The sequence below is a fragment of the Monodelphis domestica genome, chromosome 2 (assembly GCF_027887165.1).
Source record: "Monodelphis domestica isolate mMonDom1 chromosome 2, mMonDom1.pri, whole genome shotgun sequence".
Classification (NCBI taxonomy): domain Eukaryota; kingdom Metazoa; phylum Chordata; class Mammalia; order Didelphimorphia; family Didelphidae; genus Monodelphis; species Monodelphis domestica.
Genome location: NC_077228.1, coordinates 504,218,225 through 504,236,404, shown reverse-complemented (window position 1 = coordinate 504,236,404; position 18,180 = coordinate 504,218,225). Strand labels below are relative to the sequence as shown.

The window sequence follows — 18,180 nt, the reverse complement described above, 5'->3', positions numbered from 1 at the left end:
GAAAGTAAACCAGCTCAGGTTGGAATCAGTAGGTCAAAGCCCCTGTAGTGGGGCCTAGGGCTGTTAGTTCTGGCACTGCTGGCCTAGAGGGCACCAGATTTTGAAAACAAAATATTATTATTTCCCATGAGTCTACAGAGCTGGAACACTATAATTTTAAAAGAAGCACAATCACAAGTGATTGATTAATGTTATTGGTAAAAGGGCAGTTGGGTGGCTCAGTAGACAGAGAGCCAGGTCTGGAGACAGGAGGTCCTAGGTTCAAATCTGGCCTCAGATACTTCCTGTGTGATCTTGGACAAGTTCCTTAACCCTCACTGCCTTGCTCTTAGCACTTTCCTGCCTTGGAACCCAGTATTGATTCTAAGATGGAAGGTGAGGGTTTTAGAAAAAACACTAATGTTAGAGCATTATGGTAATAGCCAAGAAAAGCTGTTAGCTGTTCCTATTCCTTGTGTGGTCTCCAATAGTAGGACTATATTCTAAAAATATTGACCAGAAAAAGGCTTATCTGAAAAGTTTTAAATTTTGATGTTGCTGTTGTTTTTTTTAAATTGTATCCAACTCTTTTTTTTACCTCATTTGGGGTTTTCGTGTGTAAACCTTGAAATTTCTTAGACTTATGAATGTTGGAAATTTCCCCATTGGGAAATTTCATACTGGAAAAAATTTCCCACTGATAGTAAGAACTCTATTGGAATGTGAAACCCCTTGGCATGGGAGGATCCTTCTCCTCCCTACTTAAGACTACTTTAGTTTTGCTAAACAATGGAAAGGGCTTTGACCTATGCTTAAGCATAGAACAGGAAGTTCTTTGAGTTATGATTGATTTTAGAATTGATACAATAGAGATACTTGGAATGACAGAATCAGGTCTTGAAACTACAATCTCCACCCTACTCAGAGTAAAAGGATTTAGGAAGGGCTGCAGCAAAGATCAAGATTTAATTATTTGAGAATATGACCTTCAACAGACATGTGCAAAACCACAGACCTCTGGGCGGTCCTGGGTTAAACTAGAGCCACCATTGGCAGAGGGGAGACATCGACAGTGATTGGTAGATGTGAGAACTGAGGGGTGGGAACTTAGATGGTGGACTAAAAGATAGCAGGGGGCTGAGGACAGAGAGGAGGTTTTGCTCTGAGCGAGGTGGCTCTGAAGGAGAACTGAGGAGATTGTTCTGTTGGAGGACCAGGAGAGAAGGCTGGCTCTGAAGGAGAATTCTCTGGAAACATTTCTTGAAAGGAGACTCTCTTGAAGGTGGAGCCTGAGGTTGGCATGAGAAGCCTTACCTAGAGAGATCTTGGGTGAGTGATAAAACCAACTGACTGATTTATTCATTCTTATTCCTTTCTTACTTTCTCTCTTTTTCTATTGATTAATCAGTGTATTATAAATTAAATTTCTCTATAAAACCCAGTTGGCTTGGGCATATTCATAAATTGGGAATATATTCCCTGGCGACCATCTTATATTTATATAAAACCAAGACACAGTAGAAAACATATTTCAGCGGTCATAATTGTTATATATTTCCCTTGCTCCCAAAACATTTTAATTATCACAGTTTATGGCTTCCACTCTCTTATCTACAACTATTTAACGCTCAAAACTATTTTAAATCTAACACGTGGTAGAGATAATTGAGTGGTTTGCCATTTCCTTCTCCAGCTCATTTTATAGATGAGAAAACAGGGTTAAGTGACTTGCCCAGGACCACACAGCTAGTAAGTGTTTGACATCAGGAGGATGAGCCTTCTCTGGTCTAGACCCAGAACTCTACTTCCTCAAATAGATAGATTTTTGAGGGTATCTTTTATTTTCACATCAGTCATATTTCCCATTGCATCCATTTCTCCACTCTGCTTCTCCCAAAGAACCTTCCATAGTAGGTAATGGGGATAGAAACTGGATCTGTGGTTTCACTGACACAGAGAATGTAATAAGTAATAATAAGGGACTATATTGATTGGTAATTGATAACTAATAGATCAGGCAGTTATCTTCTTTCTTCTGTCTTCCCTCCTCTCTCTTTTCTTCCCTCCCTCCCTTTAGCCTCCCTTTCTGTCTTCAAGGTTAAAGACATAACCCTTCAGTTGGTCTGTTCCTTTCTTCCAACCGCTTCTCCAGGTAACATTCCAAATCAGAATATTCTCATTTGAATGACAAGCCGTCATTCTCAGCTGCTCCTGTCTTTTTGCATGCTTTCCAAATTTCTCTCTCTTCCACAATCCTCCCTTTTTGTCTTGGATACTTACCTTTTAGATATACATTTTTGTTATATTTCTAACTATCTAATTCTTTAAGTCTGTATTATGTTAAATATTCCTTTACCCTCCCACAACAACAAATCCTAATCTATCTTAGCTATTCTGTCTACCTAATTCTATGCTAAGTTTGGGTATAGGAAAATGGTTTAGGTAATAGGGAGTTTACATTGTTTTGAACATGTAACAATTTAAAACAATTTCTACAGTTTTGAATATGTAACTACCTTATCTCCTAATGTCTATAAAGTCACTAAATAAAATTTCCATTACTAACAATTGCTAACCTAAAATCATAATGTACTCTAATTTCTATACTTAAGTAGTTTTTATATGTCCCTCCCTCCCTAAGACTTTGAACAAATTTTTCTAAACTGTCCCTATAGTTTAGTTATTAGAACATTAATAAATTATTCTAATATAGTTAGTTTGTTAGTACATTAGTATTCACATATGTACATAAGTTGTTTCTATACAGATTTACATTTGTACAAATATAATACATTGTTCTTGATTTCCAAATTTTTGAACCCAATTTTCAGGATGTGGAATTTCTTTTGGCAGAACTTTTTTTAGCCCCCATGAGCATTGTCAGTTCATTGATAAGACTAATCCAAATCAATATCCTTCTTGAGAGCAGTTTTTCCCTTTCTAAAAAAAATAAAATAAAACTAGGAGGTTGTAAGAGGAATTTCTCTCTCTCTCTCTCTCTCTCTCTCTCTCTCTTTCTCACTCTGTGTGTGTGTGTGTGTGTGTGTGTAAGAGAGAGAGAGCCGAGAGCCAGAGAAAGAGAGATGGACACCTTTGTTAGTCTGGGGAAGCAAAGGACTCCTTAGAATAAGAGTTTGTTACCTATATTTCCAATTGGAAAAAGAGAAGGAAAAAAAGCTAAATTTCCATCATAAGTTGATGAAAATAAAGATGTAATTTTTTTTCTGGTCAGAAACTGCACTGACAAGTTGGCCTACAGAGGAGCAATGGGGAGGACTTTGATTTCTCTAATCCCATTAGCATGACCTACCTAAGGAAATAAGCCAAGCCATAAAAATGTGTTGCTCAAAACCAAATGTTTGGGGAAAATTTGACAGATTGGTGCAAAATAAAGGAGAACATCCAGCTTCCTTTATTGATTGCCTGTCTGAGATGGCTGAAGCTATAATGGGTATAGAAACAAACACAGAAGAGTCTACATCGCATGTAAGGAGACAATTTTTGAAAGGATGCACACCACACTTAAAAAACCTTTTCAAACATTATTTTCCTAAATATGACACTGAGTTTAATTGAATTATGAGAGGGTACATCATATATATTTGAGAGTCACACAGATCAAAGTAAACAGGTGGCAGATTTATAGCAAAAATTGGAAGAATCACAGAAAAATTTAAGAGACAAAGAAATTGAAGAAATTAAAAAGTTGAATACTGTTAGGACATACCCAAAACCTGTTTATAAGCCAAGAACAATGCAGAGACAGACTAGGCAATGATTTTTTCTGCCATAAGACAGGATACCTGATCAAAGACTGTTTTCTAAAAAAGAAGTATGAAGTTAGTAACAACAAAAGCACAAAAGTAAAATACATAAGCAAAAGCCCACTTGTTGTGATCATTGTACGTTAAAATCCACTCAACATGCAACAGATTTGCAGCAAATGAGAGAAGCTATAAAATCAGAGACTAAACCCAAATATGTAGATATGGTTAGAAGAGAATTATGAAGCCAGGATTATAATGTATGTAGTTTGGTACATGGAGATGGGAGAAAATAGTGAAAGACAGATGGCTGTTAAAATTAGGAGAAAACAGATAAGAAACAGTGAAATGGTGATGTAAGAAATTAAATCTGTGAGTGATGACAAATGCAAAAGATCAAATGATAGGCATTAACATTATCTATGTCTTATTGTATTTGTATTTATCTTGTTAAATATTTCCCAATTATATTTTAATCTTGTTCCTTGACATTCTAGAGCTGTGGTGGCAAACCTATGGTACATGTGTCAAAGATGGCACATAGAGCCCTCTCTGTGGGCACATATGCAGTTGACCACCAGTTAGTTATTAGAAAGGCAGAGGGACTTGGGTGGAGCTGCTTCCTTCCCCCCCCTCCCCCCCTGCCCAGCAGCCCAATGGAAGCACACTTATTCCCTCTCCTGAGCAGAGAGCTTGGGACACTCCCCTCCTTCTCTCCAGCACACTGTAGGGAGCATAGCACAAGGTGGGAGGAGGGGCAAGGCACGCAGTAGGGGTGGGACACAGTTCACAGTAGGGGACAAGGCATGGCATTGTCTCTAAAAGGTTTGCCATCACTACTCTAAATTATTGCCAAAAGGTTGTTTTACACTTCTAGCCTAGAGCAGGGGAGGCTAACTAATTGATTTGCCAATGTTCTTATAGCCCAAAGTGGGAGACTTAAACCTAGGTCTTTCTGAATCCAAGGACAGCTTCCTATCTGCAATGGCAGGGAGGCTAGGGGTGCTCTATCACAGAGTCCATAGAATGAAGTAAAGTATAAGGAGACTGGAAAGGTAGCAAGGAACCAGATAGTAAAGGCTTTTAAAAAAGCCCAAACCCTGAGGCAGGCAAAAGGAAAGCAGAAATAATTAAATACAATAGGGCTTGTCACCAGAGAGTAGGAGCTTTTATTATTCCAATATTTCCTGGGGAGACACAAACATTAAAAACCCCAAATGAGAATACATGTCATTTTGTCAACCTGTAGTGTAACACCACGTATGGCACAGCTTGCAAGGGCAAGGTCATATGTCATATGCACCATCATCTAAGAGGCCAGACAAGTAGAAGGAAGGAGAGCTACCATCTTGGTAACTTTAGCACTGGACTCTCAGTAAACATTCTAAATAACTAATCTGACATCACTTTTTAGCCAATCACTAAAAATGTAAAAGCTTTGCAGGTAGACGTCTAAAAATCCCAATTTCAACTAATCATGTTCTCTCAGTCTTTGACAAAAAGGTAGGCATATTACACAATCTTAAAAATGCTGCCAATAAGAGCCAAGGATAATTTGGAATTTTTTAATATTACTACTGGAAAGGAATTAGTCTAGCATTGGTGAAAATGTGGCCCATATACCCTGGCATGCCAGAAGGGGCTGCTCCACTCCCCTTTTCTACTATACCTGAGGTCATTTTTCACATGCTCTGCCCCTCTGCCAAGCTACCCAATGCAAGCACTTCCTCTCTCCTCCTTCTCTCTGCCATCTGAGGTAATGTAGGAGGCTCACAGGTGGCTTGAGAGTACAGTTTGAGCCCATGATCTCTAAAAAGTTCCTAAACGCCGAACTAGTCCAATCCACTCTCGTTTCATAAATAAGTCATTTTTCTGGGGTCAGTGTGGTTTAGGGGAAAAAAACCAGTAGAGAGCAGAGATCATATCTGCTGGTTCTCAAAAGGAGGCTCTGAGTTTCTGCCTGGCAGTTTGCAGAACCTGAAGCTTTTCCAGCTTTGTATGAGGAAGGTCACGATACCAGCTCTATCCACAGAGACTAGTGCAAGGTACCTACCTCTTCTACTTCCTGTCCTGAAGAAACAAAGAAGAGGGTGATACAGACTGCTGGAGGCCTGATGGGTGGGAGAGCTGAAGACTCCCGAGGCCCAAAGGCCTGACTAGAGGTCCAGGAATGGTTCTTTGTTGCCAACTTAAGAGGCCAGTGGGCTGGGAATCATCGCTTTAGAGTTAGAAGGGTTTAGAATTAGAGGCCATACAGTTGAGGAAGCTAAGGAAACTTGTTCAGGTCCAGACAGAAAGTGTACAACACAGGATTTCAGACTCCAAGTCCAGTGCTCTGTTACATCATGCTGTGAGCAAGACAAGGTTTAAGAGCCATTGTCTGTGCCATCTTGCACCCAAGAAAAGCTTTATGATTGAGGGTCGAACATGAAAAGTTCATAGAAAGCCACTGCTTGCAGCAGGGAATCCCACAATTCTTCCTTTATTTTTCTTCCATCAGTCTCCATCATGCTTCTATAGCGCACTAGGTTCTCGAGTGGAAAGGAGACCCGGGGCTTTTCTTGCTTTGGGAAATCTGAGAGAAACTGCTGCACCAAGGCCATGCCACTAGTTCGCATAGTCCCAAGCATCAAATCAAAATGCTTCCCCACCACATTACGGTTCATGCTCAACACCCGATGTTGGCCATCTTGAGCAAACGTTTTGTTTAACAAGGAATACAGCATGGCCTCCACAATGTGGAAGTGTAACGTGACAGGAAACAGAGTGGTCTGCTGAAGAGAAAAGGTTCTTTTTTCCAAAATATAAAAATCTGCTTCAGGAATTTTTGAAACTACTGAAGAAATCTAAAAGCAAGGAAGAGTCACAGAGAAGTCAACAGTTATTGATGAGTCATTTTCTCCAGCACATCATTATTTCCTCACAACAAAACTATTTAACCCATTTTACAATGATTAGAGGAGCTGTGTGTATTTGATAAGGGAGCAGCTAGGTGATGCAGTGGATATCTTGGACTCGGAATTGGGAAGACATCTTCCCGAGTTCAAATTTGTCCTCAGACAGTAGCTGTGTGACCATGGGCAAGTCATTTAACCTTATTTTCCTCATTTTTAAAATGAGCTGAAGAAGGAAATGGTAAACCACTCCATTTTTTTTGCCAAGAAAACCACAAATGGGGTCCTGAAGAGTTGGACATGACTAAAATGATGAAGCAACAAATTAAATTTGATTCAGAAAGAGTGGATTATTTAATAGTCCTCCAATACTGTTTGAATTAATAGGTGCTTTATTAAATTGTATTTTTATGTAGAGTTGGCTCTAGAAATGTTACTTTTATAATCAGTTAGAAACTAAATTTTTTAAAGTGGGTTTATAATGAGAAAACATTGTGGGAGCCAAAAGCCTGGGCCACACTACTCCTGGCTCTGCCACTAACGAGGAAGGGAAAGATTGGGCAAGTCCCTGAGCTTCAGTCACCTCATAAGTAGGATGTCAACTAAACAAGATGACCCGGGTTCTTGCACTAGTCTAAAATGATTATTTACCACATGTTTTCAAATCAATATTTGCCAATCTTGCTTTTCTTTCTTTTCTTTTGAATAAATTTATTATTTATTTTTTACATTAAAAAAAAATTCCAAGCTCTAAATTTTCTCCCTCTCTCTTGCTCCTTTCTCTGCCCTACTGAGAAGGCAAGAAATGTGACTTCAATTTATACACGTGAAATCATGCAAAATGTTTCTATATTAGTCATGCTACAAAAAATAGCAAAAAAATAAAGTAAAAACAATTATGCTTTTAATTGTACTCAGATACCATTAGTACTTTCTCTGGAGGTACACAGCATTTTCATCATGAGTCTTTTGGGATTGTCTTGGGTCACTGTATTGATCAGAATAGCCAAGTCATTCACCGTTGATCATCCTACAATGTTACTGTGTTCGGCTCACTTCACTTTGCATCAGTTCACATAAATTTCAGGTCTTTCTGAAATTATCCTCTTCATCATTTCTTATAGTGTAATAGTATTCCACTCTTATATACCACAATTGGTTCAGTCATTCCCAATTGATAAGCATTCCCTCACTTTATTCTTTGCCGCCACAAAAAGAGATGCCCTATTTTTGTATATATAGGTCTTTTTCCTTTTTAATCTCTTTGAGACACAGACCCAGTAGTGGTATTTTTGGGCCAAAGGATATGCACAGTTTTATAGCTCCAAACTGTTCTCCAGAATGGTTGGGCATGTTCTGCCGACAGAAAGTTAGGGTTCTTATTTTTCCACATTTATCATTTCCCTTTTCTGTCATGTAAGCCAATCTGGTGGGTGGGAAGTGGTACCTCAGAGTTGTTTTAATTTGCATTTCTCTAATCAATAATTACTTAGAATATTTTTTCATGTGGCTATTGATAGCTTTGATTTCTTCTGAAAACTTCCTATCCTTATCCTTTGACCCTATATCAATTGGGGGAATGATTCATATTTTTCTAAATTTGACCCAGTTCCCTATTATATTTGAGGTAGTAGGCCTTTACCAGAGAAACTTGCTCTAAAATTTCTCCCCCAGTTTTCTACTTTCCTTCTAATCTTGGCTGTGCTGGTTTTGTTTGTACAAAATTACCCATTTTACTTCCCTTGATCTCTATCTCATTTGGTGATAAATTCTTCCCTTAACCATAGGTCTGACAGGTAAAATTTTCCATGCTCTCTCAATTTTTTCTTTTTCTTTTATTAAGAAATATGGGACAAAACTCAGGAGAGTGAAGTTCTAATTCTAACTTTGCCATGTTATGTTTACAGGCAAAGTCAATTGCCTCCACTGTCAGCATGAAGAAACAGGTACAAAGTGATTGGTAACACTTGTCCTGTCTACCTTCTTGGGGTCATGAGCATTAGATGAAAATATGGAGACCCTTTCAAAAGTCAGTAGTGAATAACAAGTCTGGATTGGAGTTAAAAGATCTAAGTACACATCCCACCTTTAGTCTGACTGTGACCAGAGGCAAGGCAACATTAAAATGGGATTTGTTTTCTTCTTTTGTAAAAGGAGAACAGAACCTGTAGCTCCTCCCTTCACAAGGCCCCTATGGGGCAGAGAGGAGATAATGTGTGTAAAGAGCTTGGTAAGCTTTAAAGTCTTGGATGAATGCTGACTATTCTGTAAGATGGTGGTCGAGTTTTGAAAAATTTTCAATACTAGAATTTAATTTTCTTTTTTCTAGTGCCCACTTACAAAATTTTAGTCCCTACTCAATTGTAAAATATATATATATATATTTCTAGAGTCAACTGTGCATGAAGACCCAACAGGATGGAAAGAGCCCAGGTGAGAACAAACATAAGAACAGATGGGTTCCAACAACTCTGCCACATTACTCTTTGCCCTATTCCTCCCAACACTATGAGGACACAGATTAAGCTGCAAAGAGAGCTCTTGGAGCAGGATAGCTTACTCACCATTTTCAGATACATAGCCGGCGTGTATGTTTCTTTCATCAGTTTAAAGTTATTTTCTTGTCGCCAGTCAAGAACCATTACTGTGTTATCAAGGTGAGCCCAGGCAATTCTTTCGTTACCAAAAACAATAGAGACAATACTCTTAGCTGCCTAAAACAAATACAAAATATGGTTCAACTGCTAGCATCTTTGAAGAGGGTAAGACCTATTTATAAGATTCCCTTTAGAGAGATGGCATACCTGGGTCACTCTCCCAAGTGCCTGGCCTTCCATTACCCACAAATAATATGTGTAATATACCAAGCATAAAAGGAAGCAATCACTACATTTTTAAGGATTGAAAAGCACTGCAATATGAGCTTTAGGGTACGGTCATGCCTTGCCTGGAGAAATGCTCCTGAAAGACACAAGACTGTCCTCCAAACATTTCACTTCACTGTAGTAAGGCAGGGAATTATATTTGGAAATAAAGAATGGAAAATAATTTTTGAATCTGTAGGAAGCAATAGGACTAAGTCTTGTTTTGGGAACAAGTCCTACTGAGAAGCAGAAGACTTTCTTCAATTGTGCTGGAAAAGAAAAACTACCTTCCTTGTTTTTTTTTTCCTAACAGGTGGAAGATGTTGGTAGAATTAGTGGGTATCTGGCCTCTTCTAGAATAAAAACATTTCACAGGCTCACAGAGAGCAACTGTCCTTGCCTTTAAGTAGCCAATGATTAAGAAGAAGACACAAAACCAAAAAGAAATACTTACATGTATTTGTATTTTATTAGTCACAATCAGATTTATGTATATTTGAAAACCACATACAAAAATGTTCAAGACATTCAGCCTACAGAATTCTATGGGCTTATTCTTACAAGTCAGGCTGCACGTTTTGTTGATAATAGAAATAAACATGACAAGGCTTGATGCATAGAGCTCTACAGACCCTCTGCAGTAACTCCACACCCATCAAGTTGGAAATCCTTGATAGAAATCATTCCCTAACAGTTCCTCTAGATTACCAGGCTGCTTTCTATTGCCTGTTGGATAAAGTTCAGCTCTTGAACCTTCTCAATCTGGCTGGCTCCAACTTGCACACAGTATTTCAGCCAAATTGGTCTGTCTACTCTTTCCTATATGCAACATTCCATCTCCTGTCTTCCTGGCTATGCTTTCCTTATCTCTCTGCCTTCTAGAATTTCTACCTATCAGCTCAATTGATACCCCATATTCTGATCCCATCAATTGCAAGTGCTTTCTCCCCTCAAAGTGACTCCATATATTTTATATTTAATTTTCTTTATACAAATGTTGACCTAACAGAAGTTATGTCTTCTCTAGGCCTGTTTCCTCATCTGTAATATGAAGAGTTTGGTCTCTGAAGTCCATTCTAGCTCTAAATCTATGGTCCTACATTGTATTCCCCTTAAAAGAATATAAGGTCCTTGAGGGCAAGGGCTGTTTCACTTCCATCTTTTATCCTTTTAGCATCATTCAGTGCTCTGAAATCTGGCCCCAATATACCTTAGTAATTTAGTTTCTCACCACCACCTTCACATACCCCAAAACTTTGTTCCAGGCACATTCTTAGATTCCTCTATTTGCCAACCCTCACACAAGCTACTTTTATCTCCACTTCATTTTTGCTTATTCCCTCCCTTCCTTTCCAAATGTTGCCCATTTTTCAAATTCAAGGAAACTTTCCCTAATTAAGCCCACAATTCTCTCATTCTCTTTTCAATTCCTGGCTCATTTAGGCTACTTGGTTTCTTAGTACTCAGTTTATATTGCTGACAAATAGCTTATGTTTATAGGTTCTAGATCTCCCAATAGATCAGAAGTTCCTGAGCCAGAAATCATATCATTTTGTTATCCAGTGTCTAGGACACAGATTCACACAGAATAGGTAAGATAGTTTTTGAGAAAAAGGCATACCTTAAGTTTTTTTCTTTCTATTCCCAGTCTGACAAACTTTCCTAATGAGTTTTCCAGTATTTTTTTCTCTTTCTTTTTCTCTTTGGACTCTGGATGAAGAATTGAGTCACACACCTTCACTGTACTTTTATACTGAAACAAGGGCACTTCCATTAAGCTTTCCAAGTCTTGAAAGGGTCCATGTTTTTCCCTGTGCTTTACAATGTTGATGGACTTCCTTCCTCGAAGAAATGTGAAAGCGCCAAGTTCATTGACAGATGCTGTGTTGAGCACCTGCAAAATAGCTGATTTCTCTTCAGAAGAGTAAAGATCTTCCAATCTTTTCCCAGTGTCTTTTAAGCTCTCATCTGATGAGACTGAGACAAAGTCTGTTTTCTTCACTGGGGCTATGGATTTTCTCTGACAGCAGGACATATGCAGAGAGTGGTACAGAGATGGGCACATCATAACAGGAAAATGTTTCCATTTTCCTAAAATGGAAAAGAATGGGTCACATAGTTCATTGGAGTTCATATGTTTAGAACTGAAAAGATTTAAGAATTCATTAAGTTTAGGCCTGGGTCCTTAACCCTTACCTTCTGTCTTGGAATCAATACTGTGTATTGATTCCAAGGCAGAAGAGTGGTAAGGGCTAGACATTGGGGGGTTAAGTGACTTGCCCAGGGTCATACAGCTGGGAAGTGTCTGAGGCCAGATTTGAACCCAGGACCTCCTGTCTCTAGGCCTGGCTCTCCATCTACTGAGCCACCCAGCTGCCCCCCCCCCTTTTTCTAAAATAATCGTACTTCAATAGAATTGGTTTACTTTGTAATTTCATATATTTTATTTTATGCATTCAAACTACAATTCTGAGAAGTGGCCTTTTAGGTTCCACCAGATTGCTACAGGAGTCCCTGACTCAAAAAATGTTAAAAACCTCTGGATCTAATTCAACTCCCTCATTTTACCTAGGATGCAATTGAGTCCCAGAGAAGATGAGGAACTTGCTCAGAATCACCGAGTAGTAAGGTCATAAATGGAAGGGCCAGAATCTGAATCCAGGTTCTTTTGATCTAGATCCAGCACTCTTCCCACCAGTCTGCACTGTGATGTGTGATCCCCTGAAACTTGCTCCACTCTCTTTTCTTACTAGTTATAGGCCCTAAGTTTTATTTCCTATACAGTCAGATATATATGCATGTGTGCGTGTATGTGTGAACACAAAGTTAAATTTCATTGTCTCTAGAGAGCTTTATTCTCAACTTGGACTGGGAAAGTCTGCAGCAAGGGCCTTCAAAGATTGACCCAAGATGGTGGGTTAGGGGCAGCCATCCAGTTGAAAATTCCCAACATTTGCTCTCTCTCTTTTTAATTTAAATATTTTTCCATGGTTACATGATTCTTTCCCTCCCCCCTCCCATAGCCAACAAGCAATTCCACTGGCTTATATGTGTATTATCACTCAATACCTGTTTCCATAGTATTCATTTTGGTAATAGCCATCTTTTAAAAACTAAAACTCCACATTCTATATCCATTTAAACAAGTGATAAATAAAATGTTTTCCTTCTGTATTTCTACGCCCACAGTTTTTTCTCTTGATATAGATGGCTTTTCTTCTCATAGGTCCCTCAGGTTTGTCCTGGATCACTGCATTGCTAATAGTAGCAAAGTCGATTACATATGATCATCCCATAATGTTTCAGTTTCTGTACACAGTGTTCTGGTTCTGCTCATTTCACTCCTCATCAGTTCATGGAGGTCTTTCCAGCTCATATGGAAATCAAGCAGTTTATCATTCTTTATGCACAACAGTATTCCATCACCACATCCAAACCACTTTAACTAACACTTCAAATCAAATTTTGGAGCAGCAGACCTAACCAAAAGTAAAGGTCAGACATTTTCCAGACCTAAGAAAACCTAAGAGGCCGGCAAGAGAAGTCTATGTCACCAGGGCAGAGGCCTGTCTGGGGACAACACATGGGTGCTACAGCAGCAGGAGCAGCTTTGGCAGCTCTCATCCCAGAGATGGTAAGGGGGTTGGAAATCAGAAAGAGTTTATAGGCAACTCTGTTAGCATTGGTTACAGCTGCACTGAATAGAAATTTTATTACCCATAAGTAGATTTGGTTAGCAGTGGCAGGATGGAAAGAAGTGCTGAGGGTCTTCACAGTACCAAAGAAAGAGGAGCATGAGCAACTGTGGCTGCAGGGAACCAAAAGCCCTACCTGGGTAAAGAACAGAGTACAGATCCAGAGAGCAGTGACCACAACTCACTCAGAATTGCGCCACCTTGGAAGCACCAAAAACTTGCAGACCCCCCCCCCCCAAAAAAAATAACTCTGAAACTAGTAGCATGAAAAAAGCCTAAAGCTAGGTACAATACCTTCTCCACTCTAAGGTGAGAAGAGCTCAACTTTGACATGAAGTTTAAAGTAAAAAAACAAACAAACAAACAGCTACAAAAAAGCCTTCAATAAAATGCTAATTGCTAAGAAAATAAAATGAGAGTGATGCAGCCTGGTTAATAATGAATAATTAACAGCTTGATTAATACTGAAGAAAATAATACTAAAAAAACAGAATAGGCAAAAACGAGTAAGAAGCACAAAATCTACTAAAGAGAACAATTCCTTAAAAAGTAGATTTAGACAAATGGAAAGAGTACAAAAATTCACTTGAAGAAAACAACTCCATAAGAAATAGAATTGCTTAAATGGAAAGATGTATAAAAGTTCATTGAAGAAAATAATTCCTTAACTGGGTACTAGCTCAGTGGACTGAGAGCCAGGCCTAGAGATGTGAGTTCCTGGGTTCAAATCTGGCCTCAGACACTTCCTAGCTGTGTAACCCTGGGCAAGTCACTTGACCCCCATTGCCTAGTCCTTACCACTCTTTTGCCTTAGAACCAATATACAGTATTGATTCTAAGATGGAAGATAAGGGTTTAAAAAAAAGAATTCCTTAAAAATTAGAATTGGACAACTGGGAGCTAATGACTTCATGAGACACCAAGAAACAAAAACAAAGTAAAAAGAATGAAAGAAAATGAAAGAAAAAAGAAAAAAAGAAAGAAAAAGAAATAACTCATTAGAAAAACAACTGACCTAGAAAACAGATTGAGGAGAGATAATCCCTTATCCTTCTGTCCAAGCATTGTTACTAAGATAGAGTAAGGGTTAAAATATTTTATTGGATTAACTGAAAGTCATGATCAAAGAAAAATCCTAGAAATTATATGTCAAAAAATTATCAAAGAAAACTTCCCTGATATCTTTGATCTGGAAGATAAATTAGAAATTAAAAGTCCATCAATTATCTCTTGAAAGAAATCATGAAACAAAAACCCTCAGGAATATTATAGCTAAATTCCATATTCCTAGGTCAAAGAGAAAATACTTCAAGCAGACAGAAAAAACCCCAAAACAATTCAAATATTATGGAGCCACAGTAAGAATCCCACAAGCTTTTAGCAGCTTCCACATGAAAGGAACAGAAAGCTTAAAATATGATGTTCTGGAAGGCAAAAGGGGTAGGATTACAACAAAGAATTATGTATCCAGAAAAACTGAGTATAATTATTTATAGGGGAAAAAATAGAAATTTAATGAAAAAGAGAATTTCCAAGAAATTCTGATGAAAAGACTAGAGAGGAATAGAAAATCTGACATTCAAAGAAGACTCAAGAGAAGCATATTAAAAGGTAAACATGAAAGAGTAATCATAAGGGATTCAATAAATTAACCTGGGAGGGGCAGGTAGGTAGCACAGTGGATAGAGAACCAGGCCTGTAGTTGGAGGGACCAGGGTTCAAATGTGATCTCAGACATTTACTAACTGTGTGATTCTGGGCAAGTCATTTAACCCTGATTGTCAAAAAAAAAATGTTCCTATATGGGAAGATGATATAAGTAACTCCTAAGAACTTTATCATTATGGATAACTTACATAAGGCAAACACCCACATGGAAGTTAGAAGAAGTGATACACAGACTAAGGTCTCTTGGAAGAATTTTGACATCAATTGTGAGACTTGAGAGACACTGGGATAGGACTATCCAGTACAGCAATAGCTCAAAAGAAATATGAAATGTGCAAATTTAGCAACATTTCCATCCCAAATGTTCATATGTTCTATTTGTACTTGACCTACAGTAGAGCCTTTTGAGCACATATTGGCTTGATCAGCCACAGTTGGTTACACTGTACACTGACTCTGACACAGTGATATAATTTTGGTCTTCTTGAGAATGAAAGACAACAATCATACCATCATTATTAGGGCAGTTAAAAGGAGTTTACAGAGACAGCAGGCATGAGTGTGAGTTGATTATGTTAGAATGATCTCAAAAAAAAAAAGAAGGAACGTTAAAGAGGGATGCATTGGACGAAGAAAATGGAAGAGAGGATGGGGAAATTTTTCTCACATAAAAAAGGCATAAAAGTTTTTAAAATGGAGGGGAAAGTGGGAGGGTTGGTGGACAATGTTTTAACTTCATTCTCACAGGAATTAGTTCAAAGAGAAAAGAATATATACACACATGTGCAACTGAATATAGAAATGTGACTCACCTATATAGATATATATATAGGAAAGGATGGGGATAAGAGAAAGGAGAGGGAATGAGAAAAGTGAGAACAGATTAAAGGAGGCAGTGATTAGACGCAAAATAGACTTTTGAGGAGGGTCAACATAAAAAAAGAAGAAATAGAAGACCGGATGGAGAGAAATATCCAGTAATCCTAACTGTGAATGTGAATGAGATGAGCTCACCTATAAGATTAAAGAATGTAGCAGAATGGATTAGAAACTAGAGCCAACAAAAGACTGTTTACCAAAGACACATTTGAAACAAAAGACATACAGAGTTAAAATAAAAGGCTGGAGCAAAATCTCATATGCTTTAGTTAAACAAACAAAAAAAGGCAGTGGGTAGAATAATGATCTTAGACAAAGCAAAAACAGGCCCAATTAAATAAGATAATCAGGGAAACTACATTATGCTAAAAGTCTGACAAAGGCCTCATTTCTCAAATACTTGTGTATAGAAGCGAGTCAAATTTATAAAAATATGAGCCATTCCCCAATTGATAAAAGGCTACAGGATATAAACTTGTGGTTTTTAGAAGAAATTAAAGTTATTTATAGTCATATAAAAAAGTGCTCTAAATCATCATTAATTAGAGGAAGGCAAATTAAAACAACTTTGGAGTTAACCTATCAGAAATGACAAATGCTAGAGAGGGGGGAAATAGGTACATTAATTAATTCCTAATGGAGAGCAATTTGAAATTAAACCCAAAGGGCTATTAAATTGTTCATATCCTTCAACCCAGCAATATCTGTACTAGGTCTGAATCCCAAAAAGATCAAAGGAAGAAGTCTACATACACAAAAATATTTATGACAGCTTTTTGTGTTGGCAAATTTATAAATCCAAGGGAATGCTCATCAATTGGGGAATGGCTGAATAAGTGGCATATGACTGTGATCAAATACTACTGTGCTGTGGGAAAAGAAGAGGAGGTTGGTTTCAGAAAAGCCTGGTTAGACTTATATGAACTGATGTGAAGTGAGCAGAACCAGATCACTGTACAAAGTAATAGCAATTACATAAGGATGATTAACTGTAAAAGACTTGGGCTACTCTGACTAATAATAATCCACACACTTCCAAAGGAATCATAATAAAAAACACTATCCACTTCCAGAGAAACAACTGAGGAACCCTTGAGTGCAGAGTGAAGTAAAATTTTCTCACTTTATTTTTCTTGCTTTTTAAAAACATGACTAATATGGAAATATTTTGCAGGATTTCACAAGTAGAATTGATATATGACTTGATTTCTCATTGGGTGGGAAGAGATATGGGAGGGAGAGAATTTGGAACTCAAAATTGTTTTATAATGTTGATTAATAATAATAAATTAAAATAATAAATATTAATAAATTCCTTTTTAAAAAGGGTCCGCAAAAAATCCACATATAATGAAATGAAGGAAGGAAAGTTGTATGAAGAGAGAAGGTAGTAAGTGAAGGGAGGGGAGGTATAGGGGTAGAAGGATGGGGAAGAAATAAGGGGAAGGGGAGAAGAAAAGGAAGGAGGAGGAGGGCGAAAGATGAAGGAATGGAGGGGAAGGTAGAGGGGAAGGGGCGTCTGGAGGAGGCATGAACTGTTGGGCAGAGGGGCGGGACACAGTCCCGGCTCGCGCCCTGAGCGGACGCCGCTCCGCTCCGGACAAGACGGACAGAGAATTGTTTGCTGCAGGTTTAGGTCCACCTTACCTTCCAGGAACAGACGTAGGACACTGAGGAAACTCATGTCGAAATCGCCGCGTTTCGTATTTCCCACCCTGACTTCCGGCAAGTGTTGCCCTCTTAAAAGAGAGCTTCCGACCCCGGAGCTCTGCACAGACGTTCCGGCCTGCAGTTCGGGTTCCGGGAGAGGAGCTGAGGGCGAGAAGGCGCTCTGGTGCTCCTTGGTGGCCACGCGTGGGAATGACAGGACGGGGTTTTCTACTAGATTCAGTTACATTGATTCTTTGGACACCTCAGTAAAAAATGTCTGAGTAGAATATATCTGTGTGTATGTGTATGTGTATGCATCAATACACGGACATCGCCCATGTGTGCACATATGCAACACACCTGCACCTGTGGGCACACATGTATATCACATGAGCACACACGTGTACGTCATATAAATTTATTTGCAAATTACATGATGTACATTACATTGAAATACCCTATTTATAAGGGATTACATTATATGTGATTGCATTATAAAACAAAGATAAAAATTAAAAAATGATTATGCAGATGAAATATTATTTTATCCTAGAGTTAATAGGGAACCAGTGAAGTTTGAGAAGAGGAGTAACAGTGAGAGATATGTTCAGAAAAATCTCTTTGGCAGCTGGCTGAAGAATGGATTAGAGGACGAAAGTATCACAGAATTAAAACTAGATGGGACCTTAGAGGCTATAGTCCTTTCTCCTCATTTTATAGATGGCAAAAAGAAGTTGAGTAAATTGCCTACAGTCAAACAAAAATAAATGTCTGAGGTGGGATTTAA

The 18,180-nt window shown here is 38.3% G+C and overlaps 1 protein-coding gene across 1 annotated transcript; it reads right to left on the bottom strand.

Moving 5' to 3' along the window:
- Positions 1 to 3,524: 3,524 nt before the first annotated feature.
- Positions 3,525 to 17,520, bottom strand: TEFM (transcription elongation factor, mitochondrial). The gene is made up of 4 exons (XM_007485568.2): positions 17,391 to 17,520; positions 11,123 to 11,592; positions 9,202 to 9,351; positions 3,525 to 6,589 (listed from the first exon to the last, which is right to left on the bottom strand). Exons 1-4 carry the CDS (start codon positions 17,425 to 17,427, stop codon positions 6,152 to 6,154), a joined length of 1,095 nt encoding a protein of 364 aa, XP_007485630.2. The 5' UTR covers positions 17,428 to 17,520; the 3' UTR covers positions 3,525 to 6,151.
- Between the last annotated feature and the right edge of the window lie 660 nt (positions 17,521 to 18,180).

Excerpts from the sequence above, each read along its gene's own strand:
- TEFM (XM_007485568.2), bottom strand. The coding sequence starts at position 17,427 with ATGAGTTTCCTCAGTGTCCTACGTCTGTTCCTGGAAG. Across the intron at positions 11,593-17,390 it reads CCTACGTCTGTTCCTGGAAG|GAAAATGGAAACATTTTCCT; the intron begins GTAAGGTGGACC and ends TTTCCATTTTAG. Across the intron at positions 9,352-11,122 it reads TAGAAAGAAAAAAACTTAAG|GCAGCTAAGAGTATTGTCTC; the intron begins GTATGCCTTTTT and ends TATTTGTTTTAG.